The sequence below is a fragment of the Corvus kubaryi genome, unplaced genomic scaffold (assembly GCF_017639235.1).
Source record: "Corvus kubaryi isolate FWS band 111438036 unplaced genomic scaffold, C.kubaryi_AGA036_p1.0 37341, whole genome shotgun sequence".
Taxonomy (NCBI): Eukaryota; Metazoa; Chordata; class Aves; order Passeriformes; family Corvidae; genus Corvus; species Corvus kubaryi.
The window spans coordinates 5,878,900-5,900,076 of record NW_024581112.1 but is presented as its reverse complement, the minus strand read 5'-3'; the positions used below and the strand labels follow the sequence as shown (position 1 = coordinate 5,900,076).

Below are 21,177 nucleotides of genomic sequence, written 5' to 3'. Positions count from 1 at the left end.
AGAGTCGGACCTGGGCTTGGATGGGGAGCTGTTGTTTTGTGTGCCTGCCTTCCACCCCACCAGAGGGGCAGGAATTGGTTTGAACATCTGCCAAAACTGCCAACTCCCCGAGACAGAATGTGTACACCTGGATTAGTAAATTCAATTTTTCCTGGGACCACCCTGGACCAAGGCTCCCACCTCTCCTCCCAGCCACTGCCTGGCGCAGAACTGGCAAGGAAAGCATCGCGACAGACACTCCATGAGACAGAAAACCCCAGCCGGCCGAGGGGAAGGGTGTGAAAGGCTGAAACCCGTGGAGCAGGGCAGCTCTGGCTCTCTGCTCTGATCATACCATTCATTCTCTCTCATTTCTCCTTTTCTCCCACACGCTGCATCAACCCCACACAGCTTTTCCTCCACTTCTGGCTGGATTCAAGGCCACTTCTCTTGGCCTCCTCCCATGTGCCACATCCCAATCCCTCGTAGCATTCAGAAGGGATGTCCTATTCCCATTTCCTTCCTGCAGGGCTTCTTACCTGTATCCACATGTGCTGCCTGGCTCAGCACACCATCCCCAACAGATCTGAGAGCTGTGGCTGCTCCTGCCAACACTCAGTGTTGCAGCTGCCCACTGCTCTACAGCAGCTTGGACCCACTGCACAGCCCAGCCAGATGAGATTTATCCCATCCAGTTCCCCCATGGCTGCCTGCACCCCTGGCCCATCCTGGAGCTCCTCAGTCAGTGCTGGGAATGTTGGTCCTTGTCCCCAAGGAGCGGCCAGGAGTGTGCAGTGCCCCTGTGGTGCCGATTGCAGTGAGATGAAGGTTGGTAGAGACTTAAAAGTTGCATTTGCTGCTCTCTCCCTGGGTTGCTGCAGGACTGATGCTAAGAATCTCTTTTGTTTGTTACTGAGCCAGTAATAGCCTCTTGCAAATACTGTGTTGGTTCCTTACCTGTTGAATTGAAGCCTCTCTGCCTGCCAACATAATTTTTCTGCCTCCAGCCAAATGCAAACCATTTTTTCATTGCTGTGTGGGCCCCAAATCTGTTGTCTCCAGCAGAAACAGCTTCCATTGACCAACCTGTTCCTAGGCCTGGTGCTATGAAACAAAAATCTTAAAAGAGGTGTAACTGAGATGGTCCAAAGAGTCCCCAAGTGGTCAGTCCCTTTTCCCAAGGCTGCTAACATATGGCAGTATTCCAAACAACATCAATGATTCTCCTTGAGTAAAAATGCTCTCAAACAATCTGGGTTTTTCCAGTAAGCACCATCTTCCTCCTGAGCTCTCTGGCCTGGCAAAGGATTTGGTTACAGGAATGAGCTGCAGAAGGGAGCAGGAAGAGGAGGGCACGGCTGCTGTTATGCCAGAGGAAACAATCATAGAATTGTCTAGGTTGGAGAGGACCTCTAAAGTCACCAGGTGCAACCATTAACCCAGCACTGCCAAGTCCACCACTAGACCATGTCTTTAAGTGCCACATGTTTTAAATATCTCCAGGCATGGTGGGTGACTCCACCACTTCCCTGGGCAGCCTGTTCCAGGGCTTGACAACCCTTTCCACTAAGAATTCTTTTCCTAATATCCAGTGTAAACCATTCTTAGTGCAACTTGAAGCCATTTCCTTTTGTCCTCTCGCTTGTTACCTGGAAGAAGAGACCAATCCCCCCCGTGGCTGCAGCCTGCTTCTGGGGAGTTGTGGAGGGTTTTAACAGGGATCTGGTGAGAGGGGGATGAGTGCCCTTTGCTTCCTCTCAAGCTCCCGTGCTGCTCCCACCACACACCTGACCCTGCCTTGCTCCCTGCAGCCCCCGTCTCCCTCTGACAGGATCTGACACACGTTCCTCTGTCAGCAGCAGTGGTCTGGCCCCTGTGACTGCTTAGCACTTGGAGGTGACGTAAAGCATAGGGAGGTCAAGCAGGCAGTGACAATGAACAGTCCTGTTCTAACTCCTTACACCAGTTTTTAGAAACTTTGCTTAGGGAAAAAAAAAATACCTACCAAAAAGCCCAAACCCCTCAATCTCTCTGTTTATCAGGCCATTTCATTCTCAGTCCCCTGGGCCTGCCACTGTACACAGGGCCTGTGGCTCCTCTCCTGGGACGGGTGCTTGTGCTGTGCCAGGCAGCTCTGCCTGGGGATGAGGGTTTGTTTGCCCATGGCCACATTTTGTCTCTCTGCAGCAAGCGAGGGGGCTCTGCAGACAGCCCTGGGCCTGGGCAGGCTGCCGCACCGCAGCTCTCCGGGCAGAGCACCCCGGTCACAAATGCCCCGCTGCAGCCACTCACAAGCTTCCACAAGGGAAGAGGCTGTTCATTCCCTACTTGTCCTGGAGGACCCAGCCTTACCTCTGGGGTTTGTGAGCAGAGAGGGGTGGTGCAGAGAGCAGGGAATTCCTGGAAGAGAAGCCTTTAACTCCACTGACTGCATGGGAGATGTACCTAACTGCATGCAGACTCGGGGCAATAGGATACACCAAGAAAATGTCTGTGCCAGGGCATCAGGAATTAGCTGGGTGTGCAGCAAGATCCAGGGCTGTATTCCTGCATTGACCAAAGGAAGGTGTTTGTTGCAAAGTTCAGCTCTCCCTTACAGCCCTGAGCACTCACCTGCACTGTCTCCTGAGGTGAGCTCCAGCAGGAGCTTGTTTGGGGGTCTGGTCTCTGCTCCAAAGCCTCGCATTGTACAACACTCACACCCAGACAGAGCCTGGCGTTCCTGCCGTGCCCCGTGGGGCATTGACAGCTACACACCTTGCTTGGATTTGGCAGCAGTTGGGTCTGACCCTGCAGCTGCTGTGCACAGCTGGTTTAGCAAAGCCAGTCCTTTGCCAGGAACACCACCCTCCAGGACTAGCAAGGGATGACAGGACAAGGGCCCAGCCAAGCCCTTCCTGGAGCCTAGGGAGGGAAGCGAGATTCCAGGCTGGCTGATGAGGTTGTGTACCATCTGCTGGGCTTGCTGTCTCCAAGCAACTGGACGTGGTGCCTCAGACACAAACTGCAGTGCTCCTCTCTCTCCCCTCCGCAGTTTGCGGCTCGCTTGCTTCCTCCTCCTTTGTGGCTCTTGTTCTTCTCCCACAGAGAGTCACCTGGACCTCCTCACCAGCAGCCTGAAAGCTGCCACCTTCCAGATAACAAATGGTGCCAGTAGCCTTGACACTGACTTCTAATTCCAACGCAGATGGCTGGCAGCTCGCTCGATAAAGACAAAGCCCATCAGCGGAGCAGACTCTTGTACTGCATTCAGCTTGGGGCTGCTTCACGCTCGGATTAGCATTTTAAATCATTCCAAGGCGTTGGTGACCGACAGCTAAGTGGATTCGACCCTGGCTTGCAGATGGGTCTCAAAAAGTATTTTCTCACAGGGTGACAGAATGATGTTCCCTGGAAGGTTGTGCAGGGACTGGCTCTTGGTGCTAAGGTGTTTCATTACATCTTTAAAAAGGTTGATTGGAATATAAACACTATATGAAACTGTAACAGTCCCATTGGCAATGCTTGCAGGAGTTACCACAGGAGGCAGGGCTGGATACACTGGACAGCTGCAGCCTCCGTGCAGAAGGGCAAATGCAATCCTCAGGTAAGGAGACAGGCACCAGCTGCAAAATGTTCTCCAGTGCCTTCATTGGCACTGGGGAGAGCACTGCAGGGGACCTCTGTCTGCTTTTGGTACTCACAGCTTACGGAGGGTGTTTAAAACAACTGTAGATGAGATATAATTGGAAACATTACAAAGATGTGAAGGAGCTGAAGATCCCCTTCCAGTCAGCTTAGCAAGAAATTTTAAGGTGCTTGAGTCCCGTTCATTTGGCTCTGGCCTTCAGAAGAGAGACCTGAGACTGGAGCTGAGAGTCCCTGTGAAAAGACAGCACATAAAGAGAGCCTGCAGCTTGCATTCCAGGTGAGGGAAGTTCAGAAGAGACAGGAAGCCCCAGTGCATGTCCATCCAGAGAAGTGCCCAAGGATGACTGACCACCACCCCAAATCAGCGGGGATTGTGATGAACTCCCCACTAGAAGGAAGCTTTAAATAGATAAACTCACCTAGAGAGGTGCTGTAGTTCCGGCAGTGATGCGTTTGCAGGTGTAACCGGCCACCCTGGACGCCAGGGCCGGACTGGCCGAGCAGAGCAGCCCCAGACTCAGCACGAGTTGGACGCATCCCGAATCCTGGTGGCCCTGTGGGATCAAGGTAAGGGAAGAGACAGCAGCCTCTGCTCACTGTGTTGCTTCTGGGGCAGCCAGGCTGTGGGTGGCCACCCGGCCCTGTCACCCCGCTGCCCCAGAGCAGCAGGGCCTGCACAAATCAAGCCCTGAGCCCAGTCAGGGAGCCGGAGCAGGCAGCACCTGCTCCGAGGGGCACAGCTTCAGCACCCAGGAGGGGCCAGAACACCTCCCAGACACACATCTGGCAATCAGGAGAGGATCAAGTGGATCCTGGCTCACCACTTACGGTGTGGACCCATCAAGGGCCCCTTCCCACCCTGCTCCCACTTGTCCTGGAGGGGCTCCAGCCCGGAGCCCAGCAGAGGTTTCACGGGAACAACCGCGGCTCGTGGCACACAAACAAAGCAAGAGGAGTCTCTTTGCAATATAAATTTGTTTTTATTGAAGCAGCAGTCACATGACCTCGCATCTAGCCTTTAGGATAGCGACAGAATGGATTCGGCCAGGTCAGCCAGCCCAAAAAAGGATTTTTATTTTTTTTTTTCTTTTTTCTTTTTGCGCTAATAGACATGTCATGTTTAATACATACATTATCCAGTACCGGAAACCCAACTCAGAGATAGCTACGTGCTGATTTGCTGGAGGAACGGTCCACTGGACGTGGTCTCGACAAACTTTACAGATCACCACCAAATAACATTACTAATGGGATCCAATGATTTAAAAAAAAAACAACCCAAACAACCATGAGTGCAGGATTCAAAGCCAGCAGTTTACACAGGTCCTTAAGTTTGTATCTATAGGTGGACGGTAAAGGAAGATTGGTTGGTTTCAATTTGAAATATTTATGTCCCAGGGTTCCTCTCTCCATCAAATCAAACGGTATCATAGACAAGCTGGCATCTCTTGGAAAATAGCATGGAATAACACAGCTCATTTAAGAAAACATGCTCATTTCTTGAGGTTTTTCTTTACTATTACAAAGATTCACGTCCACCTATTCTTGCAGAGTGGAAAGAGGTATGAGGGCGAGGAACAAGGGTCAGAGAAGGGAGAGAGGAGGAGGGAAGAATAGGGCAATTTTTTGAAATAAAGACCACACACTTGGTATTTTTTAAATTTCATTTCCAGGCTAACCTACTTTTTATTTAATGCAAATTACAGTACCAGTTAACTATTTCCGAACCGAGTCACACAGAACAAAACCTATTTACAAGGGGAATGGGGTGGGGGAAATAATAAAACATTAAGCATACTTTCCACAAAAAAAGTTTATATTTAAAATGAAAAAAAAAAAAAATCAGTCACAGAGGCATTCAAGTAGTAATAATGTTATACAGGTTTTGCTTTTCCTTTAAATCAAGACAGATTTGCACAAGTGTATGCAATAGTTTGTATACAACCCACAGTCCTTAATATATATATATTTAGATTTCTGTTTTTAAGATGGAAGTGGTCACGCTAATTGGTGTGTACAGGCCCAAGTGATCCATCAGCAACACATTAATGAACGCAAATTTTACAGGCAAGCAAATTATATATATATAAATATATTTTATATATATATATTAAAAATAAATTGAGAAAGACCAACACAAGGAAGCTACTTTTCTCGAGCTAACCCCTTAGGTACTGTTTTCCTTTCCTGTCGTTTTGCCATTATTGCAGTGTTGCAAAACGAAGCCAACTACGACCAGAACCGGCCGAGAGCCCCGTGGAAATCAGCTGCCACCCCAGGGGTACCCGCTGGCAGTCTCCGGAAGGCAGAGCCCGGACCGAATACCCTACTGTGCTTTTCCTCATCGGCTTTTCCTTTTTCTCCGCGGTGGCTGAGGTTCCTAGAACAGGAGTACGAGTCTGACAGGCTGCTTGACTTCTGCTTTTCCAAGTACTGAAAACCGGGGGAAATTTTAGGTGGCAAGTCGCAGGCACCTGCCATTATTTTGGGTAAAGCTTGGCTTCGAAATAACGGGACAGAGTGTTCAGGGATCTTCTACCAGTCAATTTTCTTTTGCAGGTAATTTTTTTCTTTTTTCCCTAGCAAGGTAGATAAGTTTAATAGTAAAGAACACCAGTGTCTTGATTGAGTGTCCATCAGGGGAGACAGACTGCAATCCAGCCCAGCTCAGGGACCCACTAACAGCAGGGCTGACGTAAAGGACACATCAAGACCACACTGGGTTAAAAAAGAAGCCCGAAAGAGAGTAAAAGAAGAGAGGGACAGCTCTGAGCAGACTGTCACCAACAGCTTGGCATCACTGACCTTCGTGTCACCAGAAAGAAAGTGCAGCCTCTGCTTCACTGGAATGAACACGAGATGCTTCGAAATAAAACAGCAACCTTTGGTTTGGTAAAGAGTTACGTGTTTTCCCATTCAAGACAATCTTATGTGGAATACTAACAAGGTAGTAAAACACAAGCAAACTAGTTTTAGAAACAAGGCCTTCGTGCTGGGCACAAGAAATTAAGAGTCATGTTAAACTTATCTCAAGAAAACAAAAGTGACTTTGGGGAGGGATGTGGGGGAAAAATAGGGAGAAGAAAGGGAACAGAAAGTCCTCCCGGCAGAAAAAACCACCGCAGTCTCCTACAGCGATGCCCCCGCTCCCACCGCAGCCAAATGGCTCTGAGCACAGCAACCCTTCGGGATGTGAGGATTTCCCTCCCTGGGGGCCCCTTCCGCTCGCTGCTGCCCCCGGCACAGCCGCAGGGAGGGTGGAAAGGCCAAGCCTCCTGGGAGCTGCTGCTGCCCAGATGGCTCCTGGGTGCAGGGCTGAGGGGAGAGACAAGCAAAGTCTAACCGGGCCTGCTAGGGCAAGGGTCGGAAAGAAATCAGCTGCTGCTAGCGGGAGGAGCAGAGGGCAGGGTGGGCACCTTGGAGACTTCCAGAACAAAGCCACGGCTCCAATGAAGTAAATGACGGTGGAGACGGTTTCTTTTTGTTCCACTACTGATCAGGGTATCACCAAAACCTTACAGCACTCAAAGAGTTAGAAAGCAGGGCGGGGAGGGGGGAGCAAAGATGTGGGTTTGGGGCAGGAGACATCGTTAATAAAGAAGGAGAAGAAAAAAATAAAAGGGAAATAAAATTCAAAAAATCATGGAAGCGAAGGCACTCCAAACTATATAGATACACTATACATCGCTAGAGTTATTGTTACAATAATACAGGCCGGTACCTACTGTACAGAGTTAAAACTATATGGCTTTAAAAAGCTCGTCTACATTTTGTCTGATTATTAAACAGAATCACTGCCCTGAACGGTAACTTTTTGCTCATTAATAACAGTTCCTGGGTCCACATATTTACATACAAAGCAATAAAACTCATAATTCAGAAACAACCAAAAATAATGATAATGTACAAGCTTGAATTTGGTGAGGAGCTTTGTTTTTTGTTGTTATTTTTCTGTGTTTTTTTTCTTTTTTTTTTTCTTATTTACAAAAAAAGGTTGTTCAAAGACCTGGATCTAACTTGTATAAAAGAGTGTGTGATCCTGTTATGATCCTTGAAAACAGAAATAAAACCAGAGGGGCACCCCGACCCTCCCCCCCCGCCTAACACACACACGAGACACACACAGACGCCAGCACAGTCACAAAACCAGAGAGAAACGCTCTGAACTCCCCTCTGCCAGTCTTTAACAAAAAAATGAAAAAGAAAAGCCACGTGTCCTGGCACAAGCAGCAAGTTTTCTTCGATATTTTTATTACTTTTTTTTTTTTTAAAGACTCAGTAATTTACTGCCTCCAAATAACAGCATCTGTGGCCAATGCTTCAGCAGTCTTGTCTATACAGCAGATCCATACCCTGCCACTGTCCTACTTTTTGAGTCTCCTGCATGGATTTGGATCACTGGGTCAACCAAGCCCCTTCACTTACCTTTCAGGACACTGCCTAGCCGAGCGCATGCGTTAAGACGCTCTTCAGCCCTTTCTATTAAGTTGCAGGTAAGGATTTGGAAAGCCTTCTGTTTCTCAACGTGGGTGTGCTTTCCTTTGCAGCCAGCCAGAATGCAAAAAAGCTTTAAAACCTTTTTTTTTGTGTGTGTGCCCAACAGCAAATCGCCGAGGGGTATAACATGAGGGTTTATCGGTTTCACGGTAGGTGGTCACTCACCTCTTCAATCAGCTCCTGCCTCCCCAAACCCACTGCGTGCCAGGCAGGAGGGAGAGGGCAGAGCTTTTATCAGTTCCAGGGCTGCTAAGAGACAGTTTCCAAAAAATCCCACGTCAACAGCATAAAAGGTACAAGAAGAAACACACCGAGCTCGTGCCCAAGCCCCTGCCACCCCTGCGGCGGCCGAGCTTCCAAAGCCGCTACTGCCGGTTCCCCGGGCCACACGAAGGTTCCACGTGCTCCCGAAAAGCAACTGCTTGCCTTAGAGATCCACAGGTCGAGGAACGGCTCGGTAAGCACCAAAGGCAACTACAGTTTCTCTGAAGAAGGATAAGGCTGGAGCAGACACCAACTGCAAGCCTACCACAAGATCAGGTCTCCAAAAGTCTCGTTTCCGTGCCGGGGCTGCATCCGGCTGCCCACCTGACCCTTTTGCAAGGAATATTGCTTTGACTTCAGGAAGAGAGACGTGGATGCTCGCACCACACGCCGTCGCAGGGAGGCAGCCTGGACCCTGAACTGATGGACTAGAACAAGCATTCACCTCACGCTTCAGTCAGACTGATTCGAGATCGTAGACAAAATAAAAAAAGCAGTATTGTATCTATGTATACATGTATATATTTATATAATATATATACACACACACTCATATAGAGCCAGCTTTCCTACAAGTCAGCAGGTACAAATTACCGTCAAGAGCATTCGGATGTGTATTTTAATATTCTACCAATGTAAAAACATAATGGTGACGTGGCAACACGCATCAATAAATAGAGATCAAAAAAAAGAAGAAAAAGCAAGAGGTTAAAAAAGATGAAATTAAATACAGATTCTAGCTGTGGATTTAAAATCAGAACTATCAGAGAATGTGGCATCCTGCAAGTTAAAACTGCAGTTAAAAAAGAAAGTATTACAAAATAAACCAGTAGCCTGTTACAGTTCACATTATAAACCCTGGTGTCCTTTTCCTGTATGCACCTTAGGAAAGGGAAGCCTGTTCAAATCAAGAGCCAAGGAGGGATGGGGAGAGAGAAAACCCAACCAAACACACTTTCACAGTGGCCACTTCCCAAAAAGTCCCTTAACATCCATCTACCAGCTGGGCCCCTGCCCCTGCCAAGGATTTTGTTCGTCCGCTCTTCTCTGCTGAAGCTGGGAGCCGGCCCGAGACACGGGAAGCAGGAGCTCCGGCTGGGCAAAGGGGATGCCTCAGCAGAGCCGACCACTGCTGTTTGTGCATGTGTGTGTATTATATTATATATCACTCGCTCGGGCAAGACTTTTCCCACATGAAGCTGCAGATTTCCTCATCACTAGCACTGATTTTTAAGATGAAAGGCTTCCGCTAGCGGTTCAAGCCTTAGACACATGGCAAACCCTCCCCCCCACCCCATGGCAACCTATTTTCCTACCACGTCGCCTGCTCCCCATGCCGAGCCAGGGCAGTTCTTCAGATAACCTGGGATATGGATTTGCTGACAAGAAACGCTGAGCTCTGTTGAATGACCCCTGCTAAGCTCCCGACCAAATTCAAGCTGTGCACTACATCAAAGTCCAAAACTTCACTTAAAAAGAAAATAAAAAAAGAGGGGAAAAAAAAAAAAGAACTTCAGCAGAGAATGAAGTTTGGGGTTTGTTTTGTTTTTTTCCTTCTTTCTGTTGTGGAAGGGGGTATGAGGCAAGAGTCCTGGTTCTGAAGTACACAACAGCAAACTTCCAACATGAAGAGATTGTCGAGGGGAGACATTGGTGTGTTGTATTGCTCCACTTTCCCTCCTCCCCCCACCTAGTCCCCTGCCCCGGACACCCTGCAGAGTGAGAATACAATGAAACTGGTTTGTATTTATAGATATTTTACAAGGTTAAATAAGAACAACAATAATAATAATAAAAAATTGAACACTAGAATGAACAGGTTGGTTGGTTTGTTGTTTTGTTGGATTTTTTTTTTTTCCTCTTTTTAATTTTCTTTCCAAATGTGACCAGTGTTGCTGAGCAAGACTCAAATTACTGGTGATTTTTCCTGTGCAGCTGGCTGCTTGGTACTGGTTCAGGTGGAGTTGGAGGCTGATGCTGTAGCTACACTATTGGTCTGAACTCGTTCTCCTGCGTTAACATCTGCAAACAACAGACGAGAAGGGGAGAGAGAAAAAACAACCAGCATTACCCTCCAAAACAGAGACAAATTGGAAACAACAGCTATGACATTCTCCACATGGGGAAACCCACAATTCCCACCAAGATGGTGTTTGGTTAGGATGCTCTCCTGACTTCAGGGTGTGCAGATGGAACAATCCAATCTGGGGAAAGGGGGAAGATGGTCTTTAAGCAGGATAAGGGCAACCTGGAGGGCTGAGGGCTGGGCTCCAGCAGGCTTTGCAGTTTGTAACACGGGCTGCACAGAGAGAAGTCGCCTGTGTTACATCCCGGAACTGTAACTGCAGGACAAGGCACAGAGACACGGCCAAAGCCTACACAGTGAGTGTCTGTGGTCACTACAAGGTTTCACACTGGTGCTGAAGTTTCACATGTTAGTCCTTCTTATAAAATCTGCCTGTTAGTTGTGTGAATGAGCGCAGACAAGGAACGTGACAAGCCCGCTCCCCTGTCAGAAACAGCTGGTGTGCCAATGTGCAATTCATGCACTTGTTGCCTCAGAAAGTCTTTCAAGTCTGCTGCTGTACTCTGTGTTGCTCAACCCAAGTTGGATCTGCCACCCTCTGAACTGCTGAAGCAGATTAACATCAAGGCCTGAAGCCAGTAATGAGGTTTATGCAAGCACATGACATGTTAGAGGATTGGATCTCTGCAGTAAATGCTTCCAACACCTCTTCTCAGGGAGGGACAGTGCTTCACAGAGAGACAAGTCACAGGATCAAGGGCATGTGTCAAAGTGCCTTCTAAGAAAACAGAGGTTTTGCAAAGAAATACCAAAAGGAAATTCATTGTAACTGTGTTCTCATAGGCTGCATGCATCAGGTATTTCCTCTTAAAAAAATATTCCTAGTATTAGAAAAGTTGGTAGGGGAAAAAACGCACCAATTTCACCTGGAACCATTCCATATAATATCTAGCTAGCCAGGTCACAAAGACTGTGAGATACTAATAGGTAAGTGGGTGAACACCTAAATGCATAAAATACAGGATGGGAAAAAGATATTAAATGAGGTTTTCCCCAAGAGACCATCATGCATTTCGCCCACTTAATTTAAGTAAGGTTAACTGCAAAGCTATTGATACTGCAACAGGAAAAAACATCAGAAAGACTTATTATCTCGGTACAGAAGAGGGCAGACTGGGCAAACAGTGTATTCGAAAAGACACATGGAAAGGGTTTATAAAAAGAGAGAACAGATTTGGTGACCTCAGCCTGAAGGGCCGTGTGAGTAGCAGGAATACTAAACATGACAAAATACTCTGGTGGGTGGTGCGTGTGGAGTAACATTTCTCCATCACGGAGGAGCTCGCGAGGCAACGCGGCTGGGCAATGCTCTACAGCCACGCTGACCTGACCACAGCCATGACCAAAGGCAATGAACTGATGAACCATGGACTGCTTTGGGTTGGAAGGGACCTTAAAGGACATCCAGTTCCAACTTCCCTGCCACGGCCAGGGACACCTCCCACTACAGCAGATTGCTCAAAGCCCCATCCAGCCTGGCCTTAAACACTTCCAGGAGCAGCCACAACTTTTCTGGGCAACCTGTGCCAGTGCCTCACCACTCTCACAGTGAAGAATTTCTTCCTAATATCTAATCTTAACCTACCCTGTTGCAGTGTCAACCCATTTCCCCCTGTCCTATCCCTTCATGCCCTTGTAAAAAGTCCCTCTCTGGCTCTCCTGTAGGCCCCTTTTAGGTCCTGGAAGTTTGCTATGTGGTCTTCCCAAGGTCTATTCTTCTCCGGGCTGAACAGCCTCAACTCTCACCTGGAGAGGTGAGAGGCTCCAGGCCCTGATAACCACCTTCCTCGCTCCAGCAGGTTCACATCCTTATGCTGGTGGCCCCAGAGCTGGGCACAGCACTTCAGGTGGGGTGTCACAGACCAGAGTCAAGGGGCAGAATCACCTCTACTGACCTGCTGCCCATGCTGCTTTTGATACAGGCCAGGATACATTTGGCTTTCTGGACTGGAAGTGCACGTTATCAACTCATGTCCAACCTTTCATCAACCAACACCCCCAAATCCTCCTCAGGCCTGCTCTGAATCCATTCTCTGCCCAGCCTCTATTTGTGCCTGGGGTGCCTTGACCCAGGGGCAGGACCTTGCTCTTGGTCCTGTTGAACTCGGTGAGTTTTGCACAGGTCCCCCTCAAGCCTGCCAAGGTCCCTCTGGATGGTGTTCCCTCCCTCCAGCCTGTCAACCACACCACCCAGGCCGGCCAGAAATGGGCAGCACTTTCTGAGTCACAAATAAAGTAACATCGACAACAGTGACAAAAATAGAAAATCAAACAATCAGCAGCATCCAGAAACACAACTGACAAGTGGGAAGAGAGGGTGATGCCTATTTGAAAAGGAAATGCTGCAAGGAATGTGTGGGAAGAAAGACAAATCATCCTGTGGGCAGAGGATGCCAGATGACTGCCCTGGGAGTTTCTCATTCCCTTTCATCTCACCCCAAATTAATTGCATCCCCTCCCTCACAAAGGAATGACCACCATAGCAAAAAAAAAGCTCATGCAATTAAAGCACCAAGGCAGCATGACGACAGTACCAATGTTACGTGGGAAGCTGGCCTTGCAGGAGAGAGACGCCCTCCTACGTGGAGAATTTTCCTGAAGGAGCAATTCCCAAATCCCACATGCATGCAGACCAAAAAAGACCACAGAAATCAAAAGTGACCCAGCCAGCCAGATAATAGTTTCCACACTTTAAACTCTCACTATGCCTGTTGTAGATTAATTTTCAAGTATGGATAAACTGCAGTTAACGCAACATCTGCTGGCAGTGCCTGATGCAAGCAGTCCAGCTGGAGTCTATACTGTTGGCAGAGGACTTCTCTGTATGTGTACAAAAAGTGCTTGTATTTCATTTGCTGAAATGAAATGCGTCTTTTGATCTCCATTTCCTGAAGACAGCAGAGGCTGAAATTGTTATCATTATATTGCTACTACATAGATATAAAGAAAAAAAGAGGAGGGGATGGAGCTACTTCATGTAACATATGCTCCTTTTCTATCATCACTGTAACAGGGGAGTTCCTGAGAAATATATATGCCACATGTTAAAAGAAAATAAATCAGGTGATGCAGGCCAAGAACATTTTCTTGGGGCTTTTCACAACAATATATATATATAAAGTCCCCCCAGGCTGGGACAGAGTGCAGAGCAAGCTAAGGCTGCTCAGGCTCCCAGCCTGCAAGAAAATGCAGTATTTTAACATTTCATCTCATTTGTTGACTCTGCATCAACAGGACATTTGAGGAACAAACAGGGACTTGTTCCAGCACCTCTTTTCTGAAGCACCAGAAAAACAGCACAACTGGAATATGAGGTTCTCTGGACATTCACTTCTCACCATGAAAAATCAGTATTTGGGCATAAGAGAAGGAAATCCAGGCCCTCAGCAATGCTGACAGAGGACAGCAAAGCCCTGCTGGGGAGCACCGCTAGGAGCTGGCACAGGACAGACAAGTGCCCGGCTCGAGTTCAGGGCAGCCTCTTTGTCCTGAACCACTGCCTGACACCTCTTCCTGTGCAGGCAAAGAAGTGTCATCAGGGTTTAAATGCCAGCTGCTTCCCAAAGTTCTTTCGAACAGAGGGCAAAAGCATCTCTCATCATTATAGAGAGCTTCCTCCAATTCAGCTTTTTCCTCTAACGAGTGCCTCAGCTTTCTTGGAGGGGACGTGACACTCCTTAAAAACCTCCTGGAAGGGAAAGACAGGGCTACAGTTCAGAGAGCGACAGAGACGCCAGCTCAGTCTGAGAAAGCCCATTAGCACTGATGACAGCATTAGCTGGGTGCATTTGTAATGCTGACAGGTTGTGCTGCTCATCTGCAAAGATAGAGAAACAAAGCTACCACCGGCCTGGGAATCCTCACAGGAGAGCAGAGGAGACAAGTGGAAGAAGGAGGAAAGCCTGGTTTTCCTATTGTGCCTGCCTATGGACGTAGAAATCCAGGCTCTGAGCAAAACTGGCAGAATGTGCAAGTTTTACTTCTCTTGTCATGGATTCATCCCCGTTCTGAGCCTGTGGAAGCCTGAAAGAATTGCTTGCCCGTCACCTGTCTTCTCCTGTTTAAGGAAAGTTTTCCAAAATTCCTTCAATGGGAATACCACAAATGCACTAAATCTTATTTCATGGAGCACTGTGGTGTTTTTCAATGATGACAAACGGCAGGTAACACCACCTCTAATCTGTTTCGTTGCTGAAAGTTCAGGCACACCATTGCATTTGGGATTACATGGGATCAACACAGCAGGATGCCTAAGACGATGACCCCAGAATCCCTGCTGGTACAACTTCCCTGCAGATGGCAATTATGCTCTTCCCATCTTAATGCTGACTAACAGAGAGGTAGCTACGGCTGCTGGCTGATTCAGGAAGGAAAAGGTAGTCACGCAAGCAGATATGCATTCAGCCTGGTGTGCACGCTCCCCTCTCAGATGCTGTGGCTGCACAGCTATGAAACCATCCTCTTCCTCCTCCAGCCATCCCCAGGAATACGACTCCACTGGCATTTTTAATCAATGGCCAGTATAATTCACAGAAAGCTAGCACATCATTTCAAGCAGGGGCCAAAAAATCTCATCTTTCTTTTTCTCCACTTTGCTTTAGACATGCCACCATGTCAAAGAATTTATCATAAATGTTTAGGAGAATTTACTAATGCCAGAGCAGCAAGGCTACCTACTCCCAGTGCAAAGTCAGGTTCCATTAGTAGAGCAAATACAGCTTTCTGCCTCAAGAGAAGAGGAAATTTACAACAAATGTGTTTTTTTAACACTGCTTGCTAGAGAGAGGCACAAGTTACACACTAATAATGTGAATTACAGTTACATATTTGCTCTTCCCTTTATTGCTTTGAGAGCTACATTTTGCTGCATCATCACCACTCAGAAAAGCAGTTTCTGAACTTGTACTGCTTAGTCACACAAGCAAACATTTTGCAGAGAAGTCTCCTGCCTATCAGGATATTCTGGGTTAGGTGGGAGATTTATTCCCACACTGCTTTAGCAGTTACTGAGGAACTCAACATCTACAGCTCTGGGAGGTGCAGGGGGTACAAGAGAAAGAAGGGACGCCTTGTATGAAAATTGCTTGCTATGTGTTGCATCAGCATACAAGGCACAACAGATTAAAATAACATCAACAGAACCTAATCCTAAACATCGTAACTCTGATGACATTCCCACCACCAGCTGTGAGAAACCCACGTGAGTAAGAAGCGACCAACTGCAGAAATCCAAAGCTGTCCAATACTGAACTTAATTTCACATTTTCTTTCCAATCAACAAGGATATTATTTTTGGTTTTGAACCACAAATAGAAGGTCATATCCCACCTCAGTGCAGTGCTTGCAAACAGAAGCTTTAAAAACGTTGACACCAATAATATGGGGTGGGTTAGGGTCTTTTGGCTTTGGCTGGTTTTTCTTTTTTTTTTTTTTTTAATACTTCATACTTAGGACTTGGCCTAATGCATTTTCCTCCTATATGAGCCCTTGAAAAGTGCTGAGCGAAAACAGATTTCTTAGCCCCATTAATTCCTCAAGACTTGTGTCTTGGCAGAGAGAACTCCTTAAAAGGCATGAAGGGGACATTAAGTGAAAGAGTATTTTTCAGACAGGCTTCAAATAATTTTCCATGTTTGTATTTTGTAGTTTTTTAATCACTTTTACTACTTTATCTGTTTTCTCACTTGTTGTTGAGCAACAGATGCACATAAGAGGGAAACAGAGAACATGACTATTTGCAAACCACCACCAAGTGTATGAAACAAACACACTAAATTTGAAAGCAGCAGTTTTGCTGTCTCCTAAATTCAGAGCACATAAATGGTACAAGTTGTGTCTGTTATCTACTGCTACTGCAATTTCAGAGATAAGTCTCATCTTTCAAACCTGGGTGCATCTGTCCCAGAGTATGAAAATGCTCTCTACACAGCACTGGCTGGACCAAATGCATCAAATATCAGGTAACTGTCCAGCATATCAACCAGCAAATGTTTTCCTGCATGTTTCAAGAGCAGCTTTTTAATCAGGTCTTCTCTTTATCAGCTATCCTACACCAAGGAAGTGTCCTGCACTACAAAACGGATGACAGCCCTTGTCGGCTGGTGCTGACGTGCACGCAGGACATGTGGAAGCACACCTGTTTTGCAGGCTGCCTTTGGTTGCCCAAGCCCCCAGACAGCCTCTGGTGTGCTGACTCAGGGTTGACTCAGAGGAAGAATGCCATGTACTGAATCACCTCTGCCACATGCTGCAGCACCTGGGAATTTCTTTGTGAGTCTCCCAACTGGTATTACCAGGCTTTTAAGCTTTCACTGGAAACAGAATACAATATGGAGTGGCTAAAGGCCAACAGTGAGATCTTAAAAGGTTTCTGACAGAAACTTGAGAGAGCAGGGAGGCAAACAAAAAATTCACTCATTGCTGGCCAAAACCCAAAAGCATCTGCTGTGTGCCTGAAGATGACACAAGCAAACTCAGCAGGAAGCAACTGCAACTACTTAGATGAGACAGTGAGCATGCTGAACTCCCTAACTAGACTTTTAGATGCCAATGCCTTAAGGGAAAAATCCTCTCCATCCACACTACACAGAGGCCATGTGTACTGAGCTAGCTGTTTCTTCTCTTTCTAGGCATCACAAACTCATGTGCCAGGTCAGTATTAATTTCAGGACAGCTGAGAGCTCAGAAATTAGGTGCGAACCAATCCACAAGGATTGCTAAAAAACAGCTGAGATGATGACGTTTTTATTTTAGTAGTGAAAGTCCAAGTGAGAAGGACCAACAAACTAAGCAATCAAAAGCAGAGTTTGAGTTCCCTGGGTTGGGATTTGGGTTGGTGACCAAAGCTAGCACCCAAATGACCACCTACCAAGACCAAGGTTCAGGTGATACTGAAACAATCCCTTCCTCCCTGTTCACTTTGTGGGCCGAGGTGGCTCATGGGCCTCAGCAGAGGGAAGGTGCCCAGGCAGGGGGAGCAAGGGTGGGGAGGCAGGGAGGCAGGCAGTTGCATGTTCTCACCTGAGGCCGCTGTAGCATTTGTAGGGGTTGAAGCAGCTGCTTGGTTCCGGGCATGAGCAGGGATGAGGATCGAAGCCAGAGATGGGTTACTTGACAGTTCTGGAGGGGAGGTGGAACAAACAGAGTTAGCTCATCATCCACAAAGTGCCCCACATGCAGGATCAGCTCCTAGGGTTTCCCCTTGTAACGGCACCTCAGGTGAAACACATGCCCTTACAGCCCAAGGTCACGTTACATTTTCTTCTTTGCCAACCAGCAAGAGGAAACCACAGCGATAGTTAGCAAGGCAGTCTCCAGAGCAAGACTGTCAAAACTACAGATAGTGGCAAAGGAATAATTTCCTAGAGAAAGACAGTGGCTTGGGAGTGAGCAAAGAACCAGCCAAGCCTGTACCTCGTCAGTGGCCTGATAATGCTGATTCCTTTTGAGCACTGGAGAAGGATCCCTTCTTCACAAGCCCACCTGCAATCAGTCTCAGGGAGAAGGCTGATAACAGTGGCACTGCTTTGGGCACTGGTTCAGCAAGCAAGCAGCTGCAACAGTTGCTCCAAGAGCTTCAGAGATTAGTTCTTTGGCTCACTCAAGCATCATTTTTTCTCAAGGACCCAGGAACCCAAGACCAATCTCACAGCAGTCTCCTTGAGCGAGGCCAAGAAGAGGTAACATATCCTTTAAAAGGACAGGGAAAGGCAAAGGGAATTGGTCAGCTGGGCAATTTAAATGGACAACAAAATGATGCAATCATTCTGTCTGAAGACATTAACCAGGGAAAAAACAGTCATGTCTTTTAGGCTCCAAATCTAATATAGCTTCAATGTGTATCAGAATGAGAAATAGGCATCTTACAGCCACAACTGTGGGAGGATTAAGGGCAACACATTGCCAACAAATGACAATCTTCTGGCACCCCTTCAAGAGAATCTAGTGCCTCACAGAAGGTGGGACTGAGCCGAGACAAGACAGGTCCTGTTTGTTTCAGAAACAGGAGTGACTGGCTGTCTCCTGAGAAAGCAACATCCGGTAAAAAGGATGTGAACAGTCACCTCACGGAAGGAGACTGATGACTTTTGGAGCTCCAGGAGGTCATCTGGAGGAGAAATGAGAACAGGAGAATAGACAGCTTTTTACGCAAGACCTCCAGATAGCACAGGCTGTACAGAAACCCAGCCAAATCATGGCATGGGTTCAGTAAAGGGGGTTTTGGACACAGTCTCAAATTATTTGGGCTCATTTTTAAGAGGCTATTGCTTTTCTTTAATGCTAGCTTCAAACTCAGGCCTAAAAGGAGCAGTAGTCCACGTGGTGAATTTTTTTTCTCTGCTAACCGTTGCAATAAGTTTTGTTACTGCTGGGAGGGCAAGAGGCAGAAGACTCCCCTGATTACAAGCCTCTTATTACTACACATTTTGAGACTGTGTTTCAGCACTTATGAATGCAAGCAGGTTACATTACCTGCAACCCATCTAATCTATCCTGCAATACTCCATTCAGGTCTAAGCAGACCTAGCTAGTCCTTCTAAAAAGCCTCAGTACTCACAGCCTTTGTACAAATACAAAATCTTTAATTCATGTGGGAGTAATTCAGAATTCATATTCATAATGTTATGCAGAATTCATAAATCTCCATTTTAAATGGAAAAATAAACGGAAGAAATATGAATCCTTAAGCATCCAAGTGAAGCACCAGTTATAAACCTATACTTCAGTACTATCTTGGGTATTAGCTGCTTTGTGCTAGAAAATGTTGCTCCCTTAGTACTTTTTCCAAATCTGTTTCTCAAATCTGTTATTACTGGCAATCTACTCTTTACCTTGCTCTTTTCAAAGTTTCTATCACCCCTGCATTATTTTCTGCTCATCACTCAAAACAATACAGGGCTGTGATCCAAACAAAAGCAGAACTAAAGCAACAAGGAAACCCCATGACACTTGCTACCTTGCGGTGCTATGCGGTGCCTTGAGGGTGCAGCTATAGACTGTCAGTGTTGCTGTAGCCAAAGAACCACTTGGTCAGACAGAACAACACCCTTGCAAGGGCACTTCGAGCCCCTTCTCATTCCTCCCTCATCTAATGTTGCCAGAACACCTCCTCATGTATTGTGGCAATAATAATTGCTTTTTGTTGTGCTTAATGCAAGGGCAACCATGTCTATGATGCTACCTTAAAGAACTTTTATAGAGACTAGAAGACCAACCTTGTTCCCTTCTCAAACCTCACATTATCTTTCCTGCTGTGAAGTTTCTTAAATCCAGCATACTCTGAATGTCTTGAAGTTAAGAGAAGCAGGTCAATTCAGACAAGATATAAACAAGGTAAAGTGGACTCTTGGCTGAATAGGAACTTCGCTTGCAAACTTGTTTGAATTTTTGCTATCATGTAATTTTGCACCTATCCCACCTGTAAGGATGAAACATGGCAATACTGAGGAGAAAGCTGTACCTGTGATTATCTGCAGTCTGCGAAATACTGAGAATCTCTGTCCTTAGTGATTTCCCCCACAGTATCTGGGCAGGGTGTTCAACTGTAGCCTGGTTATCAAAACCAAATGTGCAGCTCAAGGTTGGGTTAATTACAACCAATATAACTGCAAGAAGCTATTGTGGTCAAGGCAATCCAGACAAAGTTTTCAACATCACGATGTGAACAGAGCAACTACCACAATTCATTTATGAGACCCAACTCCCATCTACATCAGCTGGGAGAACACCTTTGGCTTTCTGCTGATCAAATCATACCATGTGCAGCCAGTTAACATCTCCAAGAAGGAGCAGGAATGAAAGTGTCCAGTTTTACTAGAAGACCAGATCACCTTCATTCCCCAAACACAAGAAAATGCCTGGTGCTGGGAAACAGTGCAGTGTTCTTTTTCAGTATTATTATACTTGATATATCAACACTCCAAGAATTCCCTGGAAAAATTATTCTTGTATCATGGGGGTTTTTTTGGTCACAGTAGCAAACTTTCCATTATGTATATACATAAACATATACATATATATCTCTCTTAAAAAAAAAAAAAAATTAAAGGTCACAGGCTAGGGTCCTTAAAAAGATAAACAAAAAAAAAACCCCAATGCACCCCCCCTTCAATCAAAAAGTAATTTATCTTCAAGAAGTGTGATAACCATTCCTAAGTGCTGAATCACTGAAAGAATTTTACAGCCTTTAATGGACAACATGGAGTAACATTAATTTTTGTGACCCAGCAAAACCACTGACATGTTACAAGTAGTTTAGGAAATGGCACTCATTTCACACACTATTTGAAAACTTGGCTTCTAAGAGAAAAATTGCTTTCTGTCTTGCAGGTCTAAAAGCCTAACTGAATTGCAGCTCTGTGGCTAGCAGAGATACTTCCTTGGCCAAAATAACTTTTTCAAAACCCAATTAGCATACAATATTTGTTTAAATTAAGAGAAATTTACATGCAAGACATCAGATAATGCTCTCTTCAACAGATTTAATCTCTAAAATAAACTAAGCACCCACATGCCCCACAACTACAGCTGGCTGCCAAAGACCATGATCTTGATCTTCCATATACCCTCACTGCTCTTTTTCTAGACTCTATTTGAGCAGCATCAGTGCTCAGGTCAGCAGATTTGGTATAATGCTTAATTTCTTTTTGAAAATCAATCCAATGTATTAATGGTCAGATTTATCTTGTAATTTCTAAGGGTTTTGCCTTCAAGCTTTCTGC

The 21,177-nt window shown here is 46.3% G+C and overlaps 1 protein-coding gene across 2 annotated transcripts in view; it reads right to left on the bottom strand.

The window, feature by feature from the left end:
* Positions 1–5,259: 5,259 nt before the first annotated feature.
* GSK3B (glycogen synthase kinase 3 beta) overlaps positions 5,260–21,177 on the bottom strand; it is a 149,309-nt gene continuing 133,391 nt past the window's right edge. For both annotated transcript variants that reach the window (XM_042031729.1, XM_042031728.1), the window contains 2 exons: positions 17,477–17,575; positions 5,260–10,392 (listed from right to left, as the gene is read on the bottom strand). In XM_042031729.1, the coding sequence (XP_041887663.1) occupies positions 10,325–10,392; positions 17,477–17,575 (167 nt within the window). In that variant the 3' untranslated portion in view covers positions 5,260–10,324. The remainder of the gene's footprint in view (positions 10,393–17,476; positions 17,576–21,177) is intronic.